We start from the raw sequence: 25792 nt of genomic DNA on the forward strand, positions 1-25792 counted from the left end.
TCCCTGGGTGGAAGCCCCTCTCCAGGCAGGTGCCCCAGCCTGCCTTCCCAGAATGCTGTGCAGCAGGGGCCCAAGTGGAGGGCCTGCCTGAAGGGCCCTTACGGCCACCTTCAGCAGCAGCAGAGCCCAACCCCACTATGAAATCCAATTAAATGGCCATTTTTTTTGCCACACAAATGGATCCCTTTCTTCTGTAGGCTTAGTTCTTTGCTGCCACCTACTGCTTTTCTGACTGGCCTTCCTTTCTGAATAAAACCCATAAATGGAGGTGGTATCACCAATGTTTTCAAAATCCCATTTGGGGCACCTCCTGGGTACAACAGCGGTTTAATCAGGGCTGTTTCTTGTTCTTTTTTAGCTAAAGAGCAACTCAAATTTCGTAAAAGGAAGGAAGAGTTAAGCTTCCCTAGGAATGTTGGCACATCCGCTAAGGTAGCCTCCTTCTTCCCGAAGCCTGAAGCCTTTGCTCTTCGACCATCCTGAGAGGCGGATGCCCTCTCAAGTGCCAGAGGGCTTAGGGAAGAATGTCCCTGTCACCCTCATTCCACTTCTTCATTTTGTATGTTGCTCATAGAAAAACACTTCCTCGGGCTTATTTCAAGCCAGGCACTGTTCTAACGGCTTCACAATGAACTCCCTTTAATTTTCACCACACCCTCATGAGGTAGGTACTATTATCGCCACCCCCCCCCCCCTTGGTTGATGTGAACGCTTAGGCCCAGAGAAGTTCAACAACTGGTACAAGATGCCCCAGCAGTTGGGTGGAGGGTCCAGGGTGCACACCAGGTGGTTGGGCTGCAGCATCTGGGCTCCCAACCACGACACCCCATCACCCCGCTTATGCTTGGGTCATCACGTATTCTATCCACTTCCTGGCCTGAACTTTCTGTCTCTTACAGCCAGTTGTTGCGTTTGTGATCTCCCTCTGGGTTCGAAACTCTGGCTGCTTCTAGGAGGTAGCAAAAAAATCCCTAGCACTGCAAGGAAGAGAATGTTACATGCCAGGCCAGCGTGTCGTTGTGGTCAATAAATGCCTATCTAGGCACAATGACCACATGGCCTCTGGAATGTCCCAGATGGGGTGTGTCCATCAGTGGGCATGGGCAGCATTCTCCTCAGAACTGGATGCTTCCAACAGGTGGGGAGAAAGGCAGCTTGGCAGCCACATGGCAACTATAGGTGGAAAGACAGGTACTGTCTTAAAGGCATGGTGCAGCCCATGGGTGGAGAGGGCTCTAAGCAATGGGCAACAGGAAGGGGACAGGTGGCGAGGGTCTCTAAGGACCTCCAAATGTTTCCCGGAAGTCTGGCCGAAAGCAAGGGTGATGCTGCAGGACTTCCCTGAAGGCAATGTTTTAGACGTGCTCCTGGACCACCACTATCTAACATTCCTAGGCTGACATGAGCCTGGAGGGGTCCCTCTGGACAGCAGCAGCCCCTTCATTCCTGCTATCTCAGAGATTCAGGGAACTTGGTGGAGTGCAGGGCTTTTGGAATGGGACAGCTGTAGGATGGAGGGTGTCGGATGGCCAAGAGATGCTACATTTTGGGGTGGTCTCAGTTGCTGTGACAAGACATTGGTGGCTTCTGGATCTCCTGGGGCACATCTAAGAAAGAACAAAAGCTCTGCCACGCCTACCCGCCATGCCTTCTGGCACAAAGCCACCAGGGCCAACCCTCTTGTAACTGCTTCTCCTGACTAGCAATCTCCCTTGGGTCTCTGCAGCTAACGTTCGCATACCTTCTTCCAGCACACCACGGCCCCGCCAGCTAGCTTTTACCTATCTCCTCAGACTTTGCACCTGCCTCCTTCCCAGACCCCTCTCTGCAAAATTCCTGGCCATTCTCATGCTACTCCCTTGGCTGGGAATGTCTTTTCCTTTTTCCACCATCCAGTGGGATCCTGGGGACTTAGCCCAATGCCTAGAGATGAGGACTTATGATGTACGCTGTCAGAGGTTTCTAAAAGCACACAACACATGAGACAAAATTTGGTTTTTAGCCAGACTACACAAAAGAACTGCAAACATCCACGTACCCCAATACTGCACTCACTAAGTGTGATGGGTTGAACCGTGTTCCCAAACAAGATACTTTGAACTCCTGACCCCCAATATTTCAGAAGGCGACTTTATTTGGAAATAGCATTTTTACAGAGGTAATCAACTTAAAATGATAGCACGAGGGTGTGCCCTACTCCAATACGATGGTACCCTAATAAAAAGGGAAAATTTGGACAGAGACAGACTTGCACAGAAGAAGACCATATGAAGATGCACAGGGAGAAGATGGCCATATGAAGACAGGGGATTGGAGTTTGCATTTACAAGCCATGGAGGGCCCCAAAGGGCCTTGTATGTAAGAAGCTATGAGGCAAGGAAGGATTCTCCCTTAGAGCCATCAAAGAGAGCATGCTCTGCTGATACCTTGATTTTGGACATCTAGCTTCTAGGCTGTGAGACGATACACTTCTGTTGTTTTCAGCCTAGTTTGTGGTATTTTTTTTCATGGCAGCCCTAGGAAACCCAATACAGTAGGTATATAGTAAAGGTGTGTTGGAAAATGAAATAATAGTCTAGGTGATATGGAAAGCGTGGGTGTGTTTACTGGCAAAACACAGGCTCACAAAAGTTAAGGGATGGTTCAAGGTCAGAAAACTATGAGGTGGGGGAGAAAGGGTCAGGACTCAGGCCTCATGACTCCCTTGACCTTCCACCCCATCAGAAACGTCTCTCCTGGGAGGCTCACCTCCTGAGCTTCAGGTTCTGATTCCCTGGCTAATTAAGTTGTTAGTTTCTAAAACAAAAGCCAAGTCCACCCATGGCTGGAACAGCTCACAATATCCTTCCTTGTGTAAAGCACTCGTGTCCTGGAAAGCCTTTTGCTGGTTTAATGATTCTGTTGGTGGTCATTTTTCTGAGTAGATTAAGGGCTCCTTAAATCTCCATAGCTCAACTTCACGAGCCCCTCCGAGGACAGCTTATGTCCCATCAAGCTCTGCAAGGTGATGAACAGCCGGCACAGGGCAGAGCAGCAGGATGAGGGAGGGAGCAGACGCAGCCCCGCGCAGACGGCCAGGGCTGGCGTTGTGCTGCCAAGAACTGCTTCGCTTTCCCACTCACCACTTTGCTTCTCCAGAACCTGGGCAAGTGGCTCTGAAAAATGAGAAGGGGTTCATAGCAAGACCACCAGGAGGAGCCCTGCCGATTTTGTACATCTCTGTGCCAGAAACTGTACAGGGCGCGCCGATAGATTTTTCTCACTGAACCATCCCAGAAACCCCAGGACGATTCTAAACCCCATTATACAGATGAGGGAGCTGAGGCTCAAATGATGATTCCAAGGTCACGCAACTCCTACGTAGCACAGGCGAGATTTGAACCTGGGGCTATGAGGCCCCAAAGCCCAAATGACATAGTTGCTCAAGGAAGCAAAGCAAATATCCTCAAAGCCAGGCTGTTTCCTCTGGTTCACGCCTATATTCTATTTTGGAGAGCTCATCTATAAATAACCACGCCCCTGCTTCCCACCTTCCATCATGGAATCCCCTTACGTTCCCCCTTGTTTTTGGAGTTGTCACTGCTTAGCAGCGTTCCCAAGGAGACTCACTCTAAAGCTCATAGATGAGTGCCCTGCCCAGGCCTGAGCATGGAGGGTGGTGAGGCATGTATTTCTGCCTCACCCACCCATTTCTGCTGCTTCCTGGACCCTGATCATTTGTCCCAAATCTACCCTAATTAGGGAAGCAAAAGGAACAACTCTTTCACAGATCTATAGGTGGGCAGCTAGCTGCCTTTTTAATTCCTCTCTGCCCACTTATTCCCAAAGCATCTGACAAAGATGCCAGTCTGGTGAAGATGGCAGGAAGTTTCTTGGCAGTAGAAGTAACTGCCTATCTAAAAAAAGCTCTGTATAAAAAATGTTCCACTCGGAACTAAGATCTTGCAGAGAATGTGTTATGGCTGCTGTTATTTATTTATACCCCCACCTACTTCCAGAAAGGATTTGAAGTTGCTTACAATGAAAACAGAACTAGGTCTGTGTATGGAGAGTAAAAATAAAGAGAAATCTGGATGGGAAACTGTATTGGAGCAACCTTGCTCCTGAAAACGGGCCCTGTGCTCCTAGAAGGAGGTCGGGCTGCCCAGTATTGAGGGATTGGCTTTTGGAGATGGAACTTGTATTTCCATTTTCCCTGCTGGATCAAAAGAGGTGCAGAAAGTCCCTGCAAAGTGCTTCGGACAGTGGGCATCAATTGGGGATTGATGGTGTCACATCCCAAAGAGGTGTGAGTGGGAAGGGTCCCTGAAGTAAACCAGCTGCCTTGGGCAATAGCAGACCCCGAGACTAGGATTTCAATGCCAGCAGCTTACTTGGGAAGAGATCCCAGGAAGCATGGAAGAAGGGGACCAGGAAGGGAAGGCAACCAGTGAAGACCATCCCTGTGGGCACCTGGGCCCCACCTTGTTGGGGAACTCTGGGAGGTGGTTTAGAGAATGCTTCAGAGGTCTCCTAGCGCAGGGGCAAGGACGCTGGGCCATTTACCCAGTAGCTTCTCCTGGTCATTGGGTGGGGGCTCTCGCAGGAGTGTCAATGCCGCACATGAGAGCCAAGCAGCTCTGGCAGCTGGAGGAAACCTTCAGGCAGGGTCAGTGGGACTGCAGGCAGGGTCAGGGAGCTGACAGACATGGGCAGGGCCCTGACAGCCCCTGCTGCACCCTTCGAGAGGGCTGGGCAGGCAGGCCCATTGGCCTGGAAGCAGATGGAATCGCACCTATGGCGTGAAGAGAACCCAAGTGGAGAGGCTACTGATTTCAGAGGGAGCCCTAGGGGAGGGAAGAGCGTAGAGTCCCCAGTGAGGCTGCTAGAACCCCTGCCTGGCTTCAGGGGTGGGAAGAAGCTGCACTGACTACCAGAGGGGAGACTGTCCTGAAGGAGCGTGTTGTTCCCAGGCCCTGAGAGAAGCCAGGCCGCACCAGGGCGTGTGTTCTAGGAAGGGGACAAGCTGTACTTTGTGTTTGCCCTGAACTCCTTCAGACTAGAGCGGGCACCATGTCACCTGCTTCTCGGGTGAGTCAGGTTCTAGGGAATGACTAGGCCACACTAAGTAAGATACCCCCACCTGGGGAAGAGGGGGGACCTCATACAGCAGCAAATGGTCCCAGGGCTTGTCCTATAATGTCTCGCTTTGTGAACTGGCTCAAGAGTTTCCACATCCAGGAAACCCTCCCTCCTCTGATTGTTGTTTCTGACTCTGTCTTTTCTCAAGCCCAAGGTTTGATTTTCTTCCTGGATAACAGCCACGTCCTCCTAACTAGATGCCCAGTGACTCCTGCTTCCACTCTACCCTATCAACCACCCTCCTGATGTATGTATTCTGTGAATGGTGTAGTAGTGAAAAGCGCGGCCCCTGCAGTCGGACTGTTTACGATCAAGTTCCGTGTGTCGGCTATGAGACACGGAGAAAGTTATTTAGCTCTTCTACCCCTCAGTTTACTCATCTGCAATCTGGGGACAATAGTATTCAGCCTCAGTTTACTCATCTGTCATGTGGGGCAACAGTACCTACTTCACAGAGTCCTCAAGGAGTAAGAGAATTAATATATTTAGACTATTTACCATAGTACCTGGCACATAGTAAATGCTCAATAAATACTAGTTGTAAGAATAATGATAATAATGATAATAATAATAAAGACTCCTGACCACCAACTATTGATTTCTCTCCATTATTTACGGACTAAAATACAAATTCCTCAGTTGGCATTCCAGACTCCACAAGGTTTTTTCATTCTCACTTTCCACTCGCTCGCAACTTAACACGATCCCACCATTCCAGGGCACCAATTATCTCGTCTTTCCTTCTGTCCTTTCCCATGGCCCGTGCTTGGTCAATTTCCCTAGTTCTTAGGTCAGGATGCATTTACCTTGATACTTAGCCCAATACGGTGCCTGGAACATAGTTGGCAATCGGTAAATATTTCTAAAAGGAATAAATGATATACTCCTTGGCACTGCTTATTAATCATTTTACTTCTCTATAGTGCCAGACGCACCTGGCATGGGACCAGGGGCCTGGAGCATCAGTTCATACCCAGTAAATGGGCCACATCACTGCTGTAGAGATATTTCCAGGTCCCATCATGGAAGCTTCACATGAATTGTCTCATTTTTATCATCCTAACCATTTTCTAGTATCCCCATTTTAAAGATGGGAAAAATGAGGCTAAGGGAAGTTAAATAACTTGCACTCAGTCACATGACTGAACAGTGAGTGACTGAGAGGTTTAAACTACATTGGTCTGGTTCTAGTGCCCTTGCTCTGGATATGTGGTATCTCCCTCCATTGCCTCTTGGTTCACAGGCCTGCTTTATCTCCTGAGTTAAAATGAAAGCTCCCTTGTAGTGTTCGGCCTTGTCCTGCTCTGAGTCTGCTCTGGGCTAGGACAGAGCTCCCCAAGCTCAGTGGGGGCTTGTCTACTGAATCTAGCACCTCCCTTAGCCTGGCAGGTAGGCCAACAGCTTCACAGGTAGAATGGGCACTCCAGCGTCTCCCCTGCCCTGACACCAAGGGTCTGGGTGGGCCCCAGAAGGTCGTCCTGGGTCTTGCTGTTCAAAGTATGTTCATGGCCTTTGCTTCAGAGTGTGTTCTGTATATTTGCATCCCAGCACTGCCTGAGAGCTTGTTAGAAATGCCCCATCCCAGATCTGCTGAATCAGAGCCTGCATTATAGTAAGAATCCCAGGTGCTTCGTAAGCACATTGAGGTTTGGGAAGAAGCAATGCTCTAGGTTTTTGCTCTGCTTCCTGAGCCAAAGCCTCTGGTTTGGACAAGTCTGGTGCCAGCCCTTCAGAAGCTGGTGCCACCCAACTGTGCAGCCTCATGCTCACCTGAGAAATCACCCTGGCATGGTCTGGCAACAATTTCCACAGCAAACCCTCTGAGTCTGCTCCTGGACACCATTCCTATTTTGCATATAAAACTGAGGCATGACTATCCCAATGACTGTGTACCCCAAGAGTTGCTTCACTCACCGTTCTTTTTTCTATCTGGCATTACCATTTCATCTTTTTATCTTTATGACCTTTCATACTATGCTTTCTCTAGCACACCAGTCACCAAACCAGCAAACGCTGCAATATTTGCATTTTTTAAAAACGCACGTTTTCTAGCATGTTAGGCAAGCAACATAAGCCACTTAAAGAGGCCAGAACATCATTCTAGTTATATGTATTCACCCAGTCGTTCACTCACCAAATATTTATTGAGGGCCCATGTGCCTCCCTCTGGGAAGTCCACGCATTGGGAATATACATCAAGGAACATAACACATGCAAAAACCACTTTAAAAAATGAAAGGAGCTCATGACGTCTCTACAGGCTCAGCCCGGACCAACTAACACACGCCTCCTACCTTTGATCCGACTTTCTCTCATTTCCCCTTCTCTTTATTTCTAACCTCAGTGACAGCCATTCCCAGCAGAACCCTGGGAGGAGAGGGTGACCCCCCACCAACCTGGGAAGGGTCACACCTACCCTATGCTTTTCCAGGCCCTGACTTCAGGGTTACAGACACACTCTCTCTGAAGCCAGACCCTGCCCCAGAGGAGGGTCCCAATCATCTTGGTTGGATCTTACAGCTGATCAGTTTTTTTTAAAGAAAAGATTGCCCCCTTGCCCGCTCTGGGTCTCACAGGGCTCTGTATAGGTGTCTGCCATGGCCAGGTAACACCTCACTGGTTACTTGTCTCCTTCACCAGACCCAGGTCCCTGAAGCAGCGATTTTATCTTCATCGTTCACGTCGCCAGTGCCTTGCATGTGGCCTGGCATATAACAAGTGCTCAGTTCATGTTTCTTCCTTTCCTTTTTTTTAATAAAAATTATTCATTTCTTTTTTTAGTTACAGTTGGCATTCAATATTATTTTACACTCGTATCGGGTGTATAGCATAGTGGTTAGACATTCATATAATTGATGCAGTGCTCCCCTGATTCGTCTCGTACCCACCTGGCACTGTGCATAGTTGTTGCAACATTATTGACGATATTCTCTCAGCTGTACTCTACATCCCTGTGACTATTTTGTAACTACCAATTCGTACTTCTTAATCCCTTCACCTTTTTCCCTCTGTCCCCATTCCCTTTCCCCTCTTGGAACCATCAGTTTGTTCTCGGCATCTATGAGTCTGTTTCTGTTTGTTTTACTATAATATTGTTCTCTAGAGTCCACATATAAGTGAGATTATACGGTATTTGTCTTTCACAATCTGACTTATTTCTCTTAGTGTAATACCTGCTGGTCCATCCACAGTGTCACCAATGTTAAGATGTCACTCATTTTTATGGCTGAGTACTATTCCACTGTGCATATGGACCACTCTTCTCCAGGCATCTGTTGATGAGCACTCGGCTCACGTCCGTATCTTGGCCAATGTACATAGCGCTGCAATGAACACAGCATTTGTGTTTCTCGAGGGAGGCGTGTGTGCATGACTGACTTGGAGGAAACACCATTCTACTCAGAGACGGTCCAAAGGCTGCCACACGGAGGGAGGGAGGTGGCTACTGCCTAACTGCACTCAGCTGATGTGCAGGGCCTGGGCTGAGTTTGAGTGGGTGTCCCCTGCAGGCCCAGGGCCAAGAGTGTGTATGTGTGTGTGAGTGCGCGTGCACATGAGGGCGTGCAAGCGCACATGTACACGAGGGCCCGTGCCCGTCTGCCCAGCAGCCTGAGGGGGGAAGCATCTCTTACCGTGGTGTATTTACCCAGCTGGCAGAGCGAGGGGAAGGTTTCCTGGTGAGCTTTTCGGATCTTGTCTGTGAGATCATCCAGCTCGGCTGTCATTTCATAGCTTTCCGTGCATTCCTGCTTCAAAGGCTCCTTCTTTTTCTTGTTCCTGTCATTCCTGACAGCTGGAAATGAGAAAGAAGGCAAATCAGGGGTCACTCATGGCTGGGCCTGCGCTGCCTGAGCTGGGAGGTTCCGTCTCCCGATACTGCCTTGGAGTCACCTGACACTTGGAACAGGAAAAGCAGGAAAAGGTGCTATAAACACATCTCCCAAGACAAGAGGTTGGGCGGCCAGGAGGGCAGGGCAGCGAATGAGGTTTGTCTTTCTGTGTGTGTACGTGCCAACCAATTGTTAAGGAAGGCTAAGGCTCACCCAAGAGGCTGAGAGCCTGGGTTTGTATAGAGACAACTTTCTATGAAGACTGGTCCTCGAAGGAAGATTTTCCCAAGCAAGTTCCCCTCAAGTGCAGAGGGGATGGCCAGAGAGGCATCACAAGGGAGCCACTTTGCCTGGGAGACACGTCCCCGAACAAAGCCCGGTGGCATCACAATTAGCGATTCCTAAGTAAGCCTTTTGGATTGACATTTAGCCTCCTAGTTTTCTGAATTCACTGACTGGCACTCTTGAAGAAATTCATCTTAAAGGTGATGGGCTTGTGGTTTTTGTCCCTTTGTGTTTTTTGCTTCCTCAACTTTCTGTATTAATCATATGTCCTTTGTTACTTACACAGTTTTTTAAAAATAATCATCTATGCATTATGAAGCCTTGACCTGCAAAACCAATCATTCACTCATTCATGTATTCATCCACAGACGCTGGACGCCACATCCTGTCTGGCCCCTGGCCCCTCAGCCGGCGTGTGTCTTGGCCTTGGCACACCCCACCGAGCTCGGCACTGGGCAGATCTGGGGCCCAGGACCTGGGCTGGAAGCCTGTGCTTCCTTTTGCAGCACAGGCCTCTCAGATGACTTCAAATCTGAGTGTAACTCAAAGCTCTGGCCTCTGGCTAGGATCTCCCGGGGAAGGAAACTGAAACCCAGGGAGGCCGACAGGTATAACTATTCCATGTGCTCCCATCCGGGGAGTCCATGTTCCCTGGGGACCCAGGGGTTGCCAGGCTGGACACTGCTTGGCTGTTTATGCCACCACTGTAACCTGGGAATCTGTGCTGCAAAACGACCCAGGGCATAATCCAATCTGCCCTGAGAGGGCTTGGCCTGGGTACCTCTGCCTCCCCCAAGAGAACCCGGGCAATCTGAGAACTGGCAGTTCCCTGGGTCTATACTGGGAGGAGCCAAGGCCCTGCTTGGAGCTGGAGCTAAAGGTAGTAAAAGGTAGGCATGAGGAGGGGAGGAAAGGGGAAAAGAAAGAAATGGAATGGGGAGGGAGGGAGGGAGAAAACAAAAAGGGGGAGGGAAGGAATGGAACTGAAAAATCCAAGTGTCTGTATAAGCTGCTCACACCTGACCAGGAGGCAGGGCAGTCGGGGAGAAAATTCACATTTCTGGAGAATCTTGAGCATGGGAAGTATGTCTGCAGTCTCTCACTTAACCCTCTTATCAGGTAAGCAATTGTAAACCCAGTTTACAGATTAAGAAACTGAGCCTCAGAGAGGCTAAGGAATGTGCCCAAGTTGACACAGCTGACAAGTTCTTTCCTCATAGAAACTCACATATTTCTAAGGAAGTAGAGGTTGGGAAAAAAACAAAACCTCTCCGGATCCCTCTTTGCCCCTAGGAAGAAATGGCAGTGTTCTTTGGACCAGGACATTTCCCAGTCTAAGATGAGTGGGTAGAGACAGTGCGAGCCTCCCCAGCCTCAGATGCAGTCTTTTCCAGTGCAGACCAGCCCACGTGCCCAGACCATCCCCAGCAGGCGTGCAACACAGGGTGGGGGTAGTGTGGTTCACAGCAGGGAGAATGCAAAGAATACCATCAGCAAAGGTGAGACAATGAGGTACATGGTGGCACATGGTGGCAGAGACGCCCCTGGGCTCTACAAGTCTGGGTTTATGAGGGGGTGCTGTGGCCTGGAGGCTTGTGTGTAAACACAGGGGCTCTCAGTGCAAGTTATCAGACCCCCTCCTCTCTGGGCCCCTGCCAATGACCCTCTTCTTTAGCTAACCCAAAAGTCACATCAAAGGTATACACCCAAGGAAACAGAAAATAGATGCCCATGGAAAAACTGTACACAAATGTCTACAGCAGTGTATTCACACTTGTCCCAAAGTGGGAACAACACACATGTCCATCAACTGACGAATGGATAAACAAAACGTGGTCTATCCGTACAATGGAATCCCACTGGCCATGAAAGGAATGAAGTCCTGATACCTGCTACAACATGGACGAATCTTAAAAACATTATGCTCAGTGACAGGAGCCAGTCACAAAAGGCCACTTATTGTATGAGTCCTCTTATATGACATGTTCAGAAGAAGCAAGTTCATACACAGAAAACAGATCAGTGGTCGCCAAGGGTGGGGGGCAGGTAGGAAGTTACTGCTAATGGGTATTGGGGTTCCTTTCTGGGGAGATGAAAATGTTCTGGAATGAGTGGTGATGGTTGTATATAACCTGGCGAATATACTACAAATCACTGAACTGTACACTTTCAAATGACCAATGTTATGCTCCATGAATTATATCTTAAAACAGCAAGAACGACAACAAAACCCAGAGCCCCGGGGGAGGCCATAACACTGAGCACTAGGAACGGCTCTGACTAGAATCAGACGCCACGATGGCAACGAGGACCACTTAACACAGCAGTAACATGAAGCCACTTACTGACTCTTAGCAATGGCCAGCCATTGCCTTGAGCAATGGAAGAATTCTAGCTCACTGAATTCCACAGTGAACCAGGTGAGGTGGACATTACAATTCTATTTCTACACTCTAGGAACTCGAGGTGCAAAATGACCTTGTTTGGAAGTAATGAAGTCAGAATTGCAGTGGAATATACCGAAAAGCAGAGAGAAGAACCGTGCATACAAAATAATCCACAATCTCATCCCCAGGCAGGGCTGTGGGCCTGCGTCTGTGGTCCTCTGCTTCACTGCTCCCCACCCACCCACGCCCCCCTGGAAAATCACCTGGAAATCTCAGGTAAGCAAACACAGCTTGAGAGATTGACCTGGGAGGGAGTGGGGAAAGGGTACTCTGTGAGCACGTACACCAAATCAGAAAGTGAGATATGAGCTCAGGTGGGAAGTGGGCCTTGGTGAGCGGCAGCGGGGCATCCAATGGGACACTCGGTGGGGTTGTGCAGTGACAGCACCCACCATTTGCAAAATAACAGCTGCAAAGCCAGAGCTTCATCTTCTGAGCTTTGGAGCCCCAACTCGCAGCACTCTCAGCAGGTGGCCAGTGGACCAGGCACCAGTATGTTACCTCATGCTCCCTTCCAGACCACTTCTGCTCTCCCAAAACACAGTGCCTTTCCTTCCACCCACTGCCTCTGTGACTGAAGGATCCCTGGGACTATCAGAAACTCCTCGGCAACCGCAAATGCCGTAACACCTCCGGTGATAACGCCCCAATTATGTAAACGTTCATAAGTTAATGGACACATTTTCTAAACACATGGCTTTAGCAGCTGCCTTGCTCAATGGTTTTAAAGTGCTATGGAATGCAGACAAGGTATCTGGGCCAGAGATGGGTATAACTGCCAAGAACTACCAAAATCGAGAAGACAATGCAGTGCATGGAACACCACTTGGACACGGGGGGCGGGGGCTCTGTCCAGTTTCCGGGGACTTGTGGTCAGCAGTCGCCAGGGCGGGACAGGAGCTCACCTTCTTTGTAGGGCACCAATGTGGGGCAGAGGGTGACACAGGTGATGCTGGGGGGTCAGGGGCTCTGGTACAAGTACCACCTCAACTGCTTACCATCACAGAGGAGGCCGCTCCTCTCAGAGCCTGTCTCCTCAGGTGGCAGCAGCACCCTCCTGGAGCTGTGTGGATGGTACGCTAGGTGGGAAAGAGTGAGTCTACTGCAAAGTCATACAGGAAGAAGTTAAGGCCTTTCCACATGGCAATGGGTGGACCCGAATACCGGGTACTTGTGGGCATTACCGTGGGGCCCATGGCTATAAGTAGCACTGCTGCTTTTCAAGAAGCCATCTGGTAGCAATACCAAATGAGCAGGAGGACTCATTTGTTCCTTCACTGCTTCGTCCATTCATTCGGGCAACAAATATTTTTTGAGTATCTACTATGTGCCCCCTGCTGTGGTAATGAAATGGTGAGCCACACAGACGGTTCCTCCTGCCATGAAGCTCACTTATGGTTGGAGACAGACATTAATCATAGGATAACAGTGATGGTAATAAGAATAAGAATAATGTTGACATCACTATTATGATATGTACTGTGACTCATACTGGAGTATTATGTATTATAATACTGAAAAGGTTAATTACAGCTACCAAAGCAGCTGTAGGGCACTTGTTGAAGCCCTGTATTCATATTAGGTCATTCAATGCTCACAAACCTGACAGGGAAGGATCATTATTATGCCCATTGCGCAGATGAGAAAGTCGAGGCACAGAAAGGTGAGTAACCTGCCCGAGGCCATGCATGCTGTAAGTGATATATCAGGGATCTGAACTAGAAAACCTGGCTCCAGGACCCTCACTCTTAACCACTGTGCTCTCCTGGGTCTGTCACACACATACATGATTCCACGGCATGGTAAGTGCTATGAAGGATGCTACAGGAGTTCGGTGTATTACAGGGGAGGGTGTGTGTGTGTGTGTGTGTGTGTGTGTGTGTGTGTAGAGAGAGTGGAGGGATGGTCCAGTTTCAGGAAGCTGATGCTGGGGAAAGAGGAAGGTGAATTAAGGGGAGGGTTAGGATGGTGAGCAGGGAGCCCGTGTTGCTCTTCTCTGCAAGTCTGGGGTGTGTAACTGATGCTCCTCCCCAAAGGCTGCCTGTGATGTTGGGTGGTTGGTCTCTTCTTTCACTCCAATTGCAACCAGCTGGCATGTGCACCAATATCCCTGTGACAGACAGAAGGGCCTGACAAACTGCTTTGAGGCAGAGTGTGTCCCTGGGAGATGGGGAAGGGCACGTACTGTCACCATCTTGAGGTGGGGGAGCACTTCCTGTTGAACATGGCCCTTCCCTCCTTGTTTGTGAATATTTGGAAGGGAAGGGCCGTATTTGACTTGTCTCTGTATCCTCAGGGCTTAACACAGTGTCCGACCCACAGTGCGGGCTCAAAAACAGTTTTGTGAAGGACACAATGAGCAGGTGACTAAATGTGGCGTTCTGTCAGCTGTCAGAGCCTTGGTTTGGCAACATGGAGCTCACCTGAGCCTGTTTCTTCCAGAAATTCAAGGTCTTATTGTCACCTCAGGACCTGCAGGGGCCCACTACCCGCTCTCCACCCTACAGTAGGAGCCAGGAGGTTCATAAAGCAGGTGGGGCATCCAAAGGGTCGCGAGTGTGATTTACACACCTGGGAGTACCCGTCCAATGTCGGCAAAGCGCTTCTTGGACGAAAGGTGCTCCATAAAATATCAAGTATTCTCCTCGTGAGGGCTAAGTGCTACAAATCAGATTTGGTGGCATAAAAGTAACATATTTATGGTCCACTATCATATTGCAAATGAAATGAAGGTAATAAAAGTGTCACTTATACAAATACCTCTGATGTACGGATCTCGACCTATGAATATGAAAACAGACACCCCAGCACTTTTATTTGAATGTCTAATCATGGAAATAAATGAAGTCATGTTCATTTTAATGTGTGCACTTGTGCATGTATCTGGAATATTGATTTCCTCGCACACAATAAAAATGCAATGCAGGAAACATGCAAAAGATGCAGATTTCACTTGGATTCGGGAAGAGATGAAAACGCTTCACTAAAACTTCCTTCATGTCAAAAGAAAAATACAATTGACAATGTTTTTGTCCATAAAATTCTCCATATTCAGTTTAGCAAAGGAAGCATAATGGTCCACTTATTTTTGATTGAATATTAAAGCCTGGAGTTTGTTCATCTTGAATCTTCTTCTCCTTGCTAACTGTAAAGGATCATGGGCCACAGCTGGTGATTAGAGCTCTCTGGCTGCTGTGAGTGGGAGAAAGTGTGGCTAACATGCCCTTAAAAAAAAAAACAGAAATATTTTCATCTGAGTTTAAAAATCATTTTCTGAACTAATTATGCAAATGAACAACTCATGGATTTGAAGGCAGGTGGATCTATGACAAATAGAGACATACTGTTCCCATCGTTTCAGGATTTGGGGATTGGTGCTCAAGCATTTGAACAGCAGGTCCCCCTGTGAAGTTGGGCAGAGTTGGGGTGAGCGAATACTCCCTCAAGATCAGAATCTTCTTGAAGGCAGAGACTGTGTCTTTCTCCTAATACAGCAATTGCCATGTCAGCACTAGTAGAAATTTGAACAGATGCACAGAGAAAGGAAGTTAGTGAACGAAGTTACAGGTAAATTTTCTCTGCCAATGAGACACATGCTCTTCACACCACGAGTGTCTGTTAAATGAATACAGTGATCGGGCCTTGATTTCAGGGTTGGCAAAATGGAGGTCAAAATAGCGTCTTCAGAGGACTGCTCCAAACCTGTAGTGTGACAGTGTAAGTGCACGGACTTCAAAATGCGACTTGATGCCCACACAAGTGCCAAGCGTAAGGAATGTCCTAGTGCCAGTGACCAAGCAGGGGGCATAGTTAGAATTTTTACAGCATATTAAATATGCAAGTCTTGGGGGGCATAGTCTCAACGTGACATTCTGAGAGTTCAACCAGAATCTACCAGCCTCGCTCAGCTTCTCAGTTATTCAAAGCACTTATAGAAAACCCCTGAAATATCAGAACGTACAAATGCCAAATACTTCTTTCTAGTTAAAGTTGTAAAGTATACTAATAAAACTTTCAGGACAATTTGCCACACGCTTTCCTCTCACTGGTTGCTTTCAGATGAGGAGATTTTACCTCTTCTGGAGTGGACAGTGTCCCCTTTGTCTTATAAATACTTTGTTTCTTCCTCTGTCCAGGCTGGCGTGGGCAGCCCTGCCATGGCTGTGCCTGTTTGGGGGTGGGCCCAGTGTGGGGGCCATCCTTGTAGGGCAAGAGATTTGGAATTTAGAAGCTCTGTTAAAAGTGACCAATCCTTTTCTTTAGACGAGAGTCTTCTATGAACTATAGGAAACATCCTAAGTTCAGCTCCAGAGATAAGGGAAAACAAACATTCCTGCTTGATGTATAAAAGCAGGAGGTTGGCAATGAGTAGCTAAGGACCTGCCTACTGCCTCTGATCTGCCTTCCTTCATAATCTGCCAGATTTCTTTGCACATCCACTCTGGCAGCAGGGGGTCCTATCAGTGATGGCTTCCCTAAATCCTGTTCACAGCAGGTAGGTGTGTCCTTGGCTTTGTATTTGTGGCAGGGCTAGCCAACAGGAGGAGGGCTGTGACGAAGGTCTTTACTGACGGCATAAAACGGAATGCTCAAACTGGAAATTTAAGACATTGAAGCTGGCCCTCTGCTTTTTAATCAGGAGTAAACTTACACACCTAGTACATGATCAACATGCCTTGTTCTTAAAAGCCTCCAGTTTAGAAGAGGAGAGTTCAGCATCTACTTCCGATGCGCCATTTTCATGGGCAGGAAATCCTTTTGTATATTAAGCTGAAGTTCTCTCTGCTGAAGCTCCACCCGCCTTCGAGTGTCTGAAAGACTGGTTTGTGGGTCTTTTTAACGTCTTTGTAGAAATGCAGGAAGTCTCAGATTCAGGAATCAATAGTCTTAAAATAAGGACCCATAGATATAGGGTAAAATGATTAAGCAGCCATACAGGCACACCCCTTTATATTTCTTTCATGGAGTAGACATGGGCAGCCTTTCAAAAACAGTATCTGATTGGGGGTGGCAGGTGGGGAGGATGACAAAAATAAATTTCCCAGCAGCAGACTCTCTCAGATAAACCTGTACCCTGTTCTGTGCAATACATATCCTTCACAGCAAGTTATGGGCTTTCAAATATTAAACAACAATCTCTATCATGATGAATTCTAATGGTCAAATTTTTCCATGCCTACTTTCCTCTAAACCCAATTAATTTTCAGAAAATGCACCACAGTTCTCCTTGACATTCTTACATTTTTTCCTCTTAAAATGTGTTTTAAAATAGAAATGAGGTACTTTTCTTAGCTTGGAAAAAGTTCTGAGAAGCAACCTCAGTGATTCCCCTTGGGGAGTACAGCCCCTTGGCAAACTTTGCAGAACTAGAGCTACAGGAGGGGAGTGCCAGGAAATGGGGACTGTGGTGGCTTGATTGCAAAGATGGCCTTAATTGATCCGTCTTCCTACATGCAGCTCTTTGCATTGTGACTCGGCGGCTCCTCCCATCAGGAGGTGGATACTATTCCACACCCCTTGTATCTGGACACCCTATGACTCACTTTACCCTACAGAATGCACTGCTAGCAATGTGCCATTTCCACACCTAGACCTCAAGAGATCTTGTGTGCTTCTGCTCCACCCCCACCCTGAAACCTTACCACTGTGTGTAAAGGAACCTGGCACAGCCTGCTGGAAAATGAGAGATGAAGCCCATTCTAGATCAACCTAGAGCCATCCTGCCCCTGAACCTGGGAGAGCATTCAGGCAAGATCAGCAGAGTTGCCTACAAAATCTGCAGCTGACCACAGGCTCATGAGAGCCCAGTAAACCCAGAAGACCGACCCAGGTGATCCAAGGTTTTGCGAACAATAAGCAATGCCTATTGTTTCAAGCCACTGAGCTTTCGGGGTGATTTGTCATATAGCAATAGCTAACTGATACAGTCTGTGTAAAGAGTGCCTTTACACAACAGTAGCATATGTCCACCTGCTCTTTTATCCCATGGTTTATCTGAGTCAGTGGTTGCCTTCATTCAGTGGCCAAGGCTAGACAAAAAAACAATTTGTCATTCTTTCAATTCAAGGTTCAACATCCTGCCTACATTTAAAATTATGGGCTTTCCCCCTATAGGTCTTAAATAACATGGAAGAGTACAGTGGAGAAGTGGAAATGGCACTGGGATAAAATCCCAAGGGCCTGCATTTTAGCCCATCATTTACTACTCTGGAAACTCAGGATAGGCTCTTAATGTCTCTGAGCCTCAGTTTCCTCATCTGAAAAATGGGGACATTATTTTTTTTCCCATCACCCACAGGATTCTTATATATATATTTAGATATATAAATAATTGCAACACAGTGTAATATGTACTAAAATAGTGGAAGTCCTACACCAATTTGTTTAATCACCAAACATTTGTTGAGTTTTATAGCTACGGAAAACACTGAGTCAAATAAAGCATGGTTTCTCCCTCCATAAATGAAACACAGATGACATACAATATAGACGATAAGGGTTTAATTTACATGGAATGCTTTGAAATGTGAAATGCTAAGGCAGTAGTAGAGGAAGGAAAGTGGAAAGAAACAAAATAAAGAAGGAAGAAAGCAAATGAGAGAATGAAGGGAAAGGAGAAAGGAAGGAAATGAAAGGAGACAGTAACTAAAGGAATGAGGGAGAACACGAGGGTGGGAAGAAAGAATTTTTTCCAAGACAAGACCAGTGCTACGGCCTGGGGCCACACAACGAGAGATTAAGATTAAAACTGAACAGGTTTTAAACTTGCAATAGATTTATCTCTTACGGCAGCACTTTCATGTGAACCTTGCTTAGGAAACACATGTGACCATGTTCACTGTGGGATCCAACTCTTTCAGGTATTTCTTGACATACTTGATGCATCTCTGCTTGAGCCATCCAGGTATCAATGAGGTGTCTAAGAGAGACAGGTCTGCAAGTTTACCCAATGTTTGCCAAATACTCTATTTAGAATAGTAATATAGAGAAGCTCGTGCTCTTTGTCAAACACATTTTAGAAATCAAAATCATTAGAGAAATAGTCTACATGTGAATGTATGGGTATTTAGATCACATATTTAGTTTAAATTAAAAACTCTCACTTTAAGGTGTTTAAATGGTTTTTGTTAGCCTGTATAGCCCTCAGGGATTCCCACCGGGGTCCTTGAAACACTAAGGTTTCTAAGGGTTTTCATCATCACCAAGTAAGTATATTGTTCAGTCTAGCTTGTGTTCTAAACGCATTCTATTAATTCTATTTTTTTAGAGAGTTGGCAATCCGTGTGTGAAATATATACTGGCCTGCTATTGGATATGGCTACAACTATAACCTCCTTCCCTAATAACTATGAATAAATTTAAATTTACTGTTAGTGTTTTTGAAGGCTGACTCAAGGTTATTTTAAAAGAAACTGTTAAAATGGGTGGGACGATAACCACTAAAGTCTCTCTTAACTGCAGGTTTTTTGTTCATCCATCCATCTGTCCATTCATTCATTTATTCATCCATCTAACCATTCACTTATTTGTTTATTTATCCCATCTATCTGTCCAGCTATTCATTCATCCATCCATCTGTCCATCCATCCATTTATTTATCCATCTGTTCAAATAGTTATGGAGTACTTAAACTGTACCTGACACTGTGATAAATGTTAAAGAAACAAGAATGAAAGGGTAGGGGCCAGCCCGGTGGCTCAGGCGGTTGGAGCTCCATGCTCCTAACTCTGAAGGCTGCCGGTTGGATTCCCAAATGGGCCAGTGGGCTCTCAACCACAAGGTTGCCAGTTCAACTCCTTGAGTCCCACAAGGGATGGTGGGCTGCACCCCCTGCAACTAGCAACAGCAACTAGACCTGGAGCTGAGCTGCGCGCACCTCCACAACCAAGACTGAAAGGACAACAACTTGAAGCTGAACGGCACCCTCCGCAACTAAGATTGACACACTGTTCCCCCAATAAAGTCCTGTTCCCCTTCCCCAATAATAATAATAAAAAGAACGAGAGGGTATCATTCAAAAGCCTCACATTCTAGTAAAAGATACAGTCACCTAAAGAAATAACTCTCATGCAGTGAACGAGATGCCAGAAGGGAGATACTCATTCACTGGTTTAAGCAATAGGAACACAGAATCTAGGGAGTAGATTCTGAGATATCACTTAGACCCACAGATGAGGGAGCTGATAGTTCAATCTGTGGGAGGCATAAAAAACACAGGAGGGCGGAATCTTGAGCTGAATGCTCTATAGGAGTGTGCTAGGTCTTATTCCTTCAGGTATCCTCAGTGCATGAACAGTGCATTTTCTATAAGGGATGCTCAACAAATATTTCTTAACTGAATGGGGCTTGGAGGGCTGGACGACATCTTGGCTGAAGAGAACAATATGTGCAAAGGCCTAAGGAAGGTTAGCTTTGCAATGGCCTTTAGAGGACCTCTCCTTGGGAAGGGAGAAAGGGGTGGAAAGAACATTCTTGATGTGAGGGGGATGAGGAAATGCTTTCAGAAATGGCTGTCTCATGTTTGTAGGACAGTGAGGTGGCTGGGGTGATGAGGGAAAAAAAGTGGAGACTAGGGATTGATGGGGAGAAACAAGAAGATGAGGAGAGAAAAAAGAACAGAGATGTAGGGAGGCACTACAGTGAAAACTCTGCCGGACTTGGTAATGGATTTGGGGAATGAAAAAGAAGAGTCAGAGGTAACAATAAGATTTTAACCCTGGTATTGGGTCTGATGGTATCTCAACAGAGAAGAAAAATGGGGGAGCTGGTAGGGACTAGGGAATCCAGTTTGGCGCAGGAAAATGAGCTTGGTTTGAGGGGAGGAGAGTCAAAAATCCAGGCAGCAATTTCAGAGGTTGAGAGAGAGATGGCACTGTGCATTTGGTGAGAGAACAGGTCTGCAGTTAGGTTATTTTAGAATCAAAACCTTAGAGATGACTGTTGGAGTCATCAAAGGGAATGAACAATCTATAGTGAGAGAGAGGAAAGGAAAGAAAAAGCGGATCAGGAACTGATCCTTGCAAGCTGCCAGAAGTGAGTGGAAAAGGGAAGAGGATATAGTGATGGAAGCAGATGAATGGTGGGCCGGAAAGCTGGGATAATCAAAAACATCATGAAAATCAATGAAAAAAAGCATTTCAAAAAGCAGCAGCTGCTTGGCCAAGTGTCCAATGTAGCTGACAGTCAGAAAAAAATGGACGGGGAGCAAAGGTCATTGGTTTTGGCAATGGAGAAAGTGGTGACTTTCAAGAGAACATTTATAGCCGAGCACTGAGAATAGAAGCCAGACTGGGGAGGTGGGGAGGGTTAAGAGGAAGCCAGAGAAAGCCCTTCAAAAATCAACCTACGAAATAAACTTGAATCCAGGCACTTGAAAACTTGTTTTTCTGTAATCAAACCTGTAAGAGAGGTCAGTGAAATCACCCCCCATGTTTACAAGCACAAAAAGGCTGTAAGAATTTCCCAGGGAATCTGAAATGGTCCATTTGCAGAGGCTTACTAGAAGGTCAGCATGGAGCAGTGTGATCTTGGAAGACACATTCACTTAGGAACTGTCTACACAAGAGGAGGCTTTGGCTAACTGAAGGCGAGAAGGCGGGAGGGCTTTTCAGGCAGAAGACAGAACAAGTCTGACGGCCTTAACAGAAGCAACAGGACCGCTTTGAAGCCCTGCAAGGAATAGGACCAAGCTTCACAGTTCACAGTTGAGGCTGGACCACAGCTCATGAGATCTTGTGAACCTTGCCAAGCCAACTTGGGTTTCAGTTCATTTGGGGAGACAGTGGCAGTGATATTATCAGAGTTTCCTTATAGAAGGTTCACTCTGTTTATGGTGAAGAAATGACTGGGGGATGGAGAGATCATTGAGGTAGCTTCTGGAAGTTCCAAGTAAGAAAAGTGGGATGTCTGAACTCGGGAGCGGCTGTAGGGAAGGGACAGAGGAAGTGATGTGGTATGCCAGCCAGTGGGAAGGGTCAAGGAAGGGTGACAAGCTGTTTTCCGGCTTGGACAATGGTGAGGGACAACACAGAAGGGGGAGCAGGATGTACAGAAGTCCAGGTGCCCATGTGCCATCCAAGTGGACTTGTCCAGTGTGTGCGGTATGCAGTTGGCGATCTGGATCACAGGCTCAGAAGTGACTGGCTGGAGACAGAATCTTGGGGAAGAACTTACTTATGATTTACCGTTCCATGGAATGGTAGCCATGGAAAGTGATGATAAACCCCTTAGTCCCTCTGGGTCTTGTTTCTTCCAGCTGTTGACATTTAGAAATTGACTTAATATGAAATAAACTCAGCAATTTGGAACTTGACATTTACTTATTCATTCTACTGATAGTTATTGAGCTGTAACTATCAGCTCTGTGTATCAGGCACTGATCTAGGCACAGGGATGCAGCAGGAAACCAAATAGAAAATTCCTGCTTTCATGTAGATAGACGGAGGTGTGTGTGTGTATGTGTGTGTGTGTGTGTGTGTGTGTGTGTGTACACACGTGTGCGTGCACAGTACTACACAAAAACAAAGCATACAGGAGGAAAATGTCTTTCAAGTATACGCTAAAGACCCCCCCAAACAGCATGCTGCCATTGTAAGAAAATGCCTTCTGCAAATTCACTGGATGGATCCAAAGCATTATTGGCCTACGTGGATACCAGAAATTATTTATGAGAAAATATTGACTACTCTTTGCGCTTGGCTTTGAACTGCAACATGGGAGAAATTTCAGCCCACTCTGGAAATCCAAACTTAATATTCCATGATCATGGATCAGAAGAAATACTATTGTTAAAATGTCCATACTACCTAACGTGATTACAGATTCAATGCAATCCCTATCAAAATCCCAAGAAATAGAAAAACAATCCTAAAATGTGTATGGAACCACAAAAGACCCTGAATAGCCAGAGCAATCTTGAGAAAGAAGAAAAAAGCTGGAGGCATCACACGTCCTGATTTCAAACTATATACAAATTATAGCAATCAAAGCAGTATGTTATTGGCATAAACACAGACACACAGATCAACGGAACAGAACAGAGAGCCTAGAGATCAACTCACGTAAATATGGTCAATTAATTTATGACAAAGTAGCCAAGAATATACAATGGGGAAAGGACACTCTCTTCCATAAATAGGGTTGAAAACACTGGACAGATAAATGCAAAAGAAAATGAAGCTAGACCTTATCATACACCTTACACAAAAATTAATTCAAAATGGATTAAAGACTTGAATGTGAAAAACCTGAAACCGTACAACTCCCAGAAGAAAACACAGCCTCAAAATCTCGCACTGCCACAGACCTGCTTCTCAAGTCAGAGTTCAATGCGTGACCCGGACTTCTCTTACATCTCCCTCAGCCATAAGCATAGTTTGCTGTTGACAGGAAACAGCGCCACCATGGCCAACCCCATCTCTTCAGGGGCTTCAGGGGAGGGAGGGCTTCCTCTCAGTGCTGTGCTAAGTGTTTAACATATATTATCTCATTTAGTTCCCATGGCAACCCTAAGTGGAAGGTGGTCCTATTACTCCCCAATTTGCACATGAGGAAACTGAGGCTCAGGGACCTTATATACTATCACGTAGCCAATCATCGAAATGGTCTGAATTCGAACACAGTTCTATCTAATTCCAAATGATATACTGTTCAAAAAATAATTCTTAACAACAGTTTGCTTTTTAACAAGATTAGTGTTTATAACAAGAATGTAATGAGGACTGTCATTAAGGAATTTTTCTACATGGCTTTGGCTGCCCTGAATGCCACGGAGAAGGTCACTCTCAGGCCACTCGTGTGACTAAAAGAAAATGTTAAAAATGAAACAGCAGAAATAAGCCACAGCCTCCGAGTCAATCTCAGCATGTGAAGTGTTCACCAGAATTGTAGCCAACTTAGCCTTCCCCCGAGTGAACTTACCAGTTTCTCAATATAAATAGATCATCCCAAATTGCCCTCGTCTGTGAAGGATTGCTAAAATCCTATTTAGTTCACAAAAAATTCTCTTTCTGGCCTACAGAACTTTAATTCTCAGGTATTTATTTCTCCAGAGAGTCATTTGGGAGAGAAAGAAGGCCCTCTTCACCATTCTCTGCATAGCTCATAGCCACATACTTGGATGTCTGACATGAACGGAGAACCAAGTTTCTATTCCCGGGAATGCTTCAGCTAAGGAGTCAAACACACACACACACACACACACACACAAGAAGTTCAAGAGATAACACACAACGTTCCTGCCAAATCTGCACAATTCACTTCCCTCTGCCCTTCCTTTTCCCTTCCTCTAACACCCACACCCAGAACGTGCTTTTCGCTCCTTTTAATCAAAAAGACATCTGCTAGTACCTTCTCAGGGAGAGACAGCCTTCAGGACTCTGGGCAGAGAGGAAATGCAGTGCCTAGAACAGAAAGTGGTGGAGAATTCCAGCCTCCCTTAGCCACCCCTGTATGACCAACCCTACCTTGGGGAAGTAAGATCAGATAGCGTTTGAGATCTAGTGGAAAGACGGCTCGCATCCAAGAAATAATGAGAGGACGTACAAGGAAGTCCTGAGCCACATGCAATCACTTCTAAATGTGATCATTCGTTTAAAAATATTTACTGAGCGTCCATTATGTTCCAGGCACTGTGGTCGGCATTGGGGATGTAACAGTGAATAAAGCAATGGTCTCGGCTTCTAAAAGTTTAATTTCTTCGTGGGGAAGGCAGACAGTAAACAAATACACATACAACACAATGTCAGATAACGGTAAGTGTTAATGAAGACAAATCATGCAGGGGGAGAGAGAGACCAAGAGGGGAGGGTGTGTTATGCAGTGTGGGCAGGAAAGGCCTCTGTGACGGGGAGACATTTGAGAAGAGAGGTGAAAGAGATGAAGGAGAAGAAATCAGGGAGCAGAAAGTGTCACATAGATTGGATCAAAAGAGCTTCTCATCACTGAAAGATACAAGCTAGAGTAGCTGCTTGTTCATGCACCGTTCATTCATTCAGTAATTGTACTCGGGTATTTATAGGGAGCCTACGCTACACTGTGTGCCTGGCCCTGTGAGAGCCGCTGACGATGTTAAGGGTCAAGGAAGCAGATGGGGTTCCTCATGCAGTCCCAGGCTAGACCAGGGCTGGTCAACTTTTCCCTAAAATACACGATAGTAAGTACTGTGGGTTTTGCGGGCATTTACAGTCTCTTTCACAACTCCTGTGCCATTGCGAGGCCAAAGGACACAGTTAGATGTAAATGAAGAGCACGGCTGTGTTCCACTAGAACTTTCTTTACCAACACAAACTGTGGGCCAGATTTGGCCCATGGCCTATACAGTTTGCTGACCCTAAAATATGTCCTTAACTGTGAAGAAGCTTTTTGTACAATAAATCCAAACTAGGGAAGAAAGTGAATTTAACAAAAAAGAAAATGCTTCACACCTACTCTCTCCCACTGTCCCCCTTTTCTTTTTCATTTTATTTCAATGATCAGGCAACCTAGTGGATGTCAACTGCTTTATTTCTGACCAGCAACAAAGCCTCATACCATGCCCCCAGACACTTTCTTTGGAGAAATCCCCCTCCCCTCCCCTGACAATGGCTGGCAGTATTTCTAGACCCCTGCTCCAGAGCTAGATGCAGACTCTCCTCACCTAACTGTACACAGAATAATGGATCCTTAGACCTTGAGAATGGGCGGGGGGGGGGGGGGGGGGGGCAGTGGGCAGGGACATGCAACATGGGACCAATGGATGCAGGAGAAGGAAGGGCAGTCAGAGAAAATCTTCCCAGGGAAGGGACTGCTGAGCTGAGTAGCAGTTAACTAAGTGAAGAACATTCTAGGCTGAGGAGAAAGCCTGAGCAAAGAACTTGAGAACATAAAGAGACTCAGGGCTCTGAGGTTCTGGTATTTGAGAGGTGTTATAGACATTGCAGGATGTTTTAATTTTCACAAGGCCCTGTAATAAAGCTTGGCCTCCAAACCTGCCAGGCTGTAGCGACATCCAATGACAATACTTTAGAAGTGCATTCAACAAATGTGGGCAGATATTGTCTGATTTTGGGGGGTGGGCAGTGCTGAGTTCTCTTTCCAAAATTCTTATTCTTCCTTAATAAGTATTCAAAG

The 25792-nt window shown here is 46.5% G+C and overlaps 1 protein-coding gene across 2 annotated transcripts in view; it reads right to left on the minus strand.

The window, feature by feature from the left end:
• RARB (retinoic acid receptor beta) overlaps positions 1-25792 on the minus strand; it is a 670351-nt gene that overhangs the window by 19101 nt on the left and 625458 nt on the right. For both annotated transcript variants that reach the window (XM_019745272.3, XM_019745273.3), the window contains one exon: positions 8754-8914. In XM_019745272.3, the coding sequence (XP_019600831.1) occupies positions 8754-8914 (161 nt within the window). The remainder of the gene's footprint in view (positions 1-8753; positions 8915-25792) is intronic.

The sequence above is a fragment of the Rhinolophus sinicus genome, chromosome 5 (genome assembly GCF_057876585.1).
Source record: "Rhinolophus sinicus isolate RSI-liver-muscle chromosome 5, RSI-T2T, whole genome shotgun sequence".
NCBI lineage: Eukaryota > Metazoa > Chordata > Mammalia > Chiroptera > Rhinolophidae > Rhinolophus > Rhinolophus sinicus.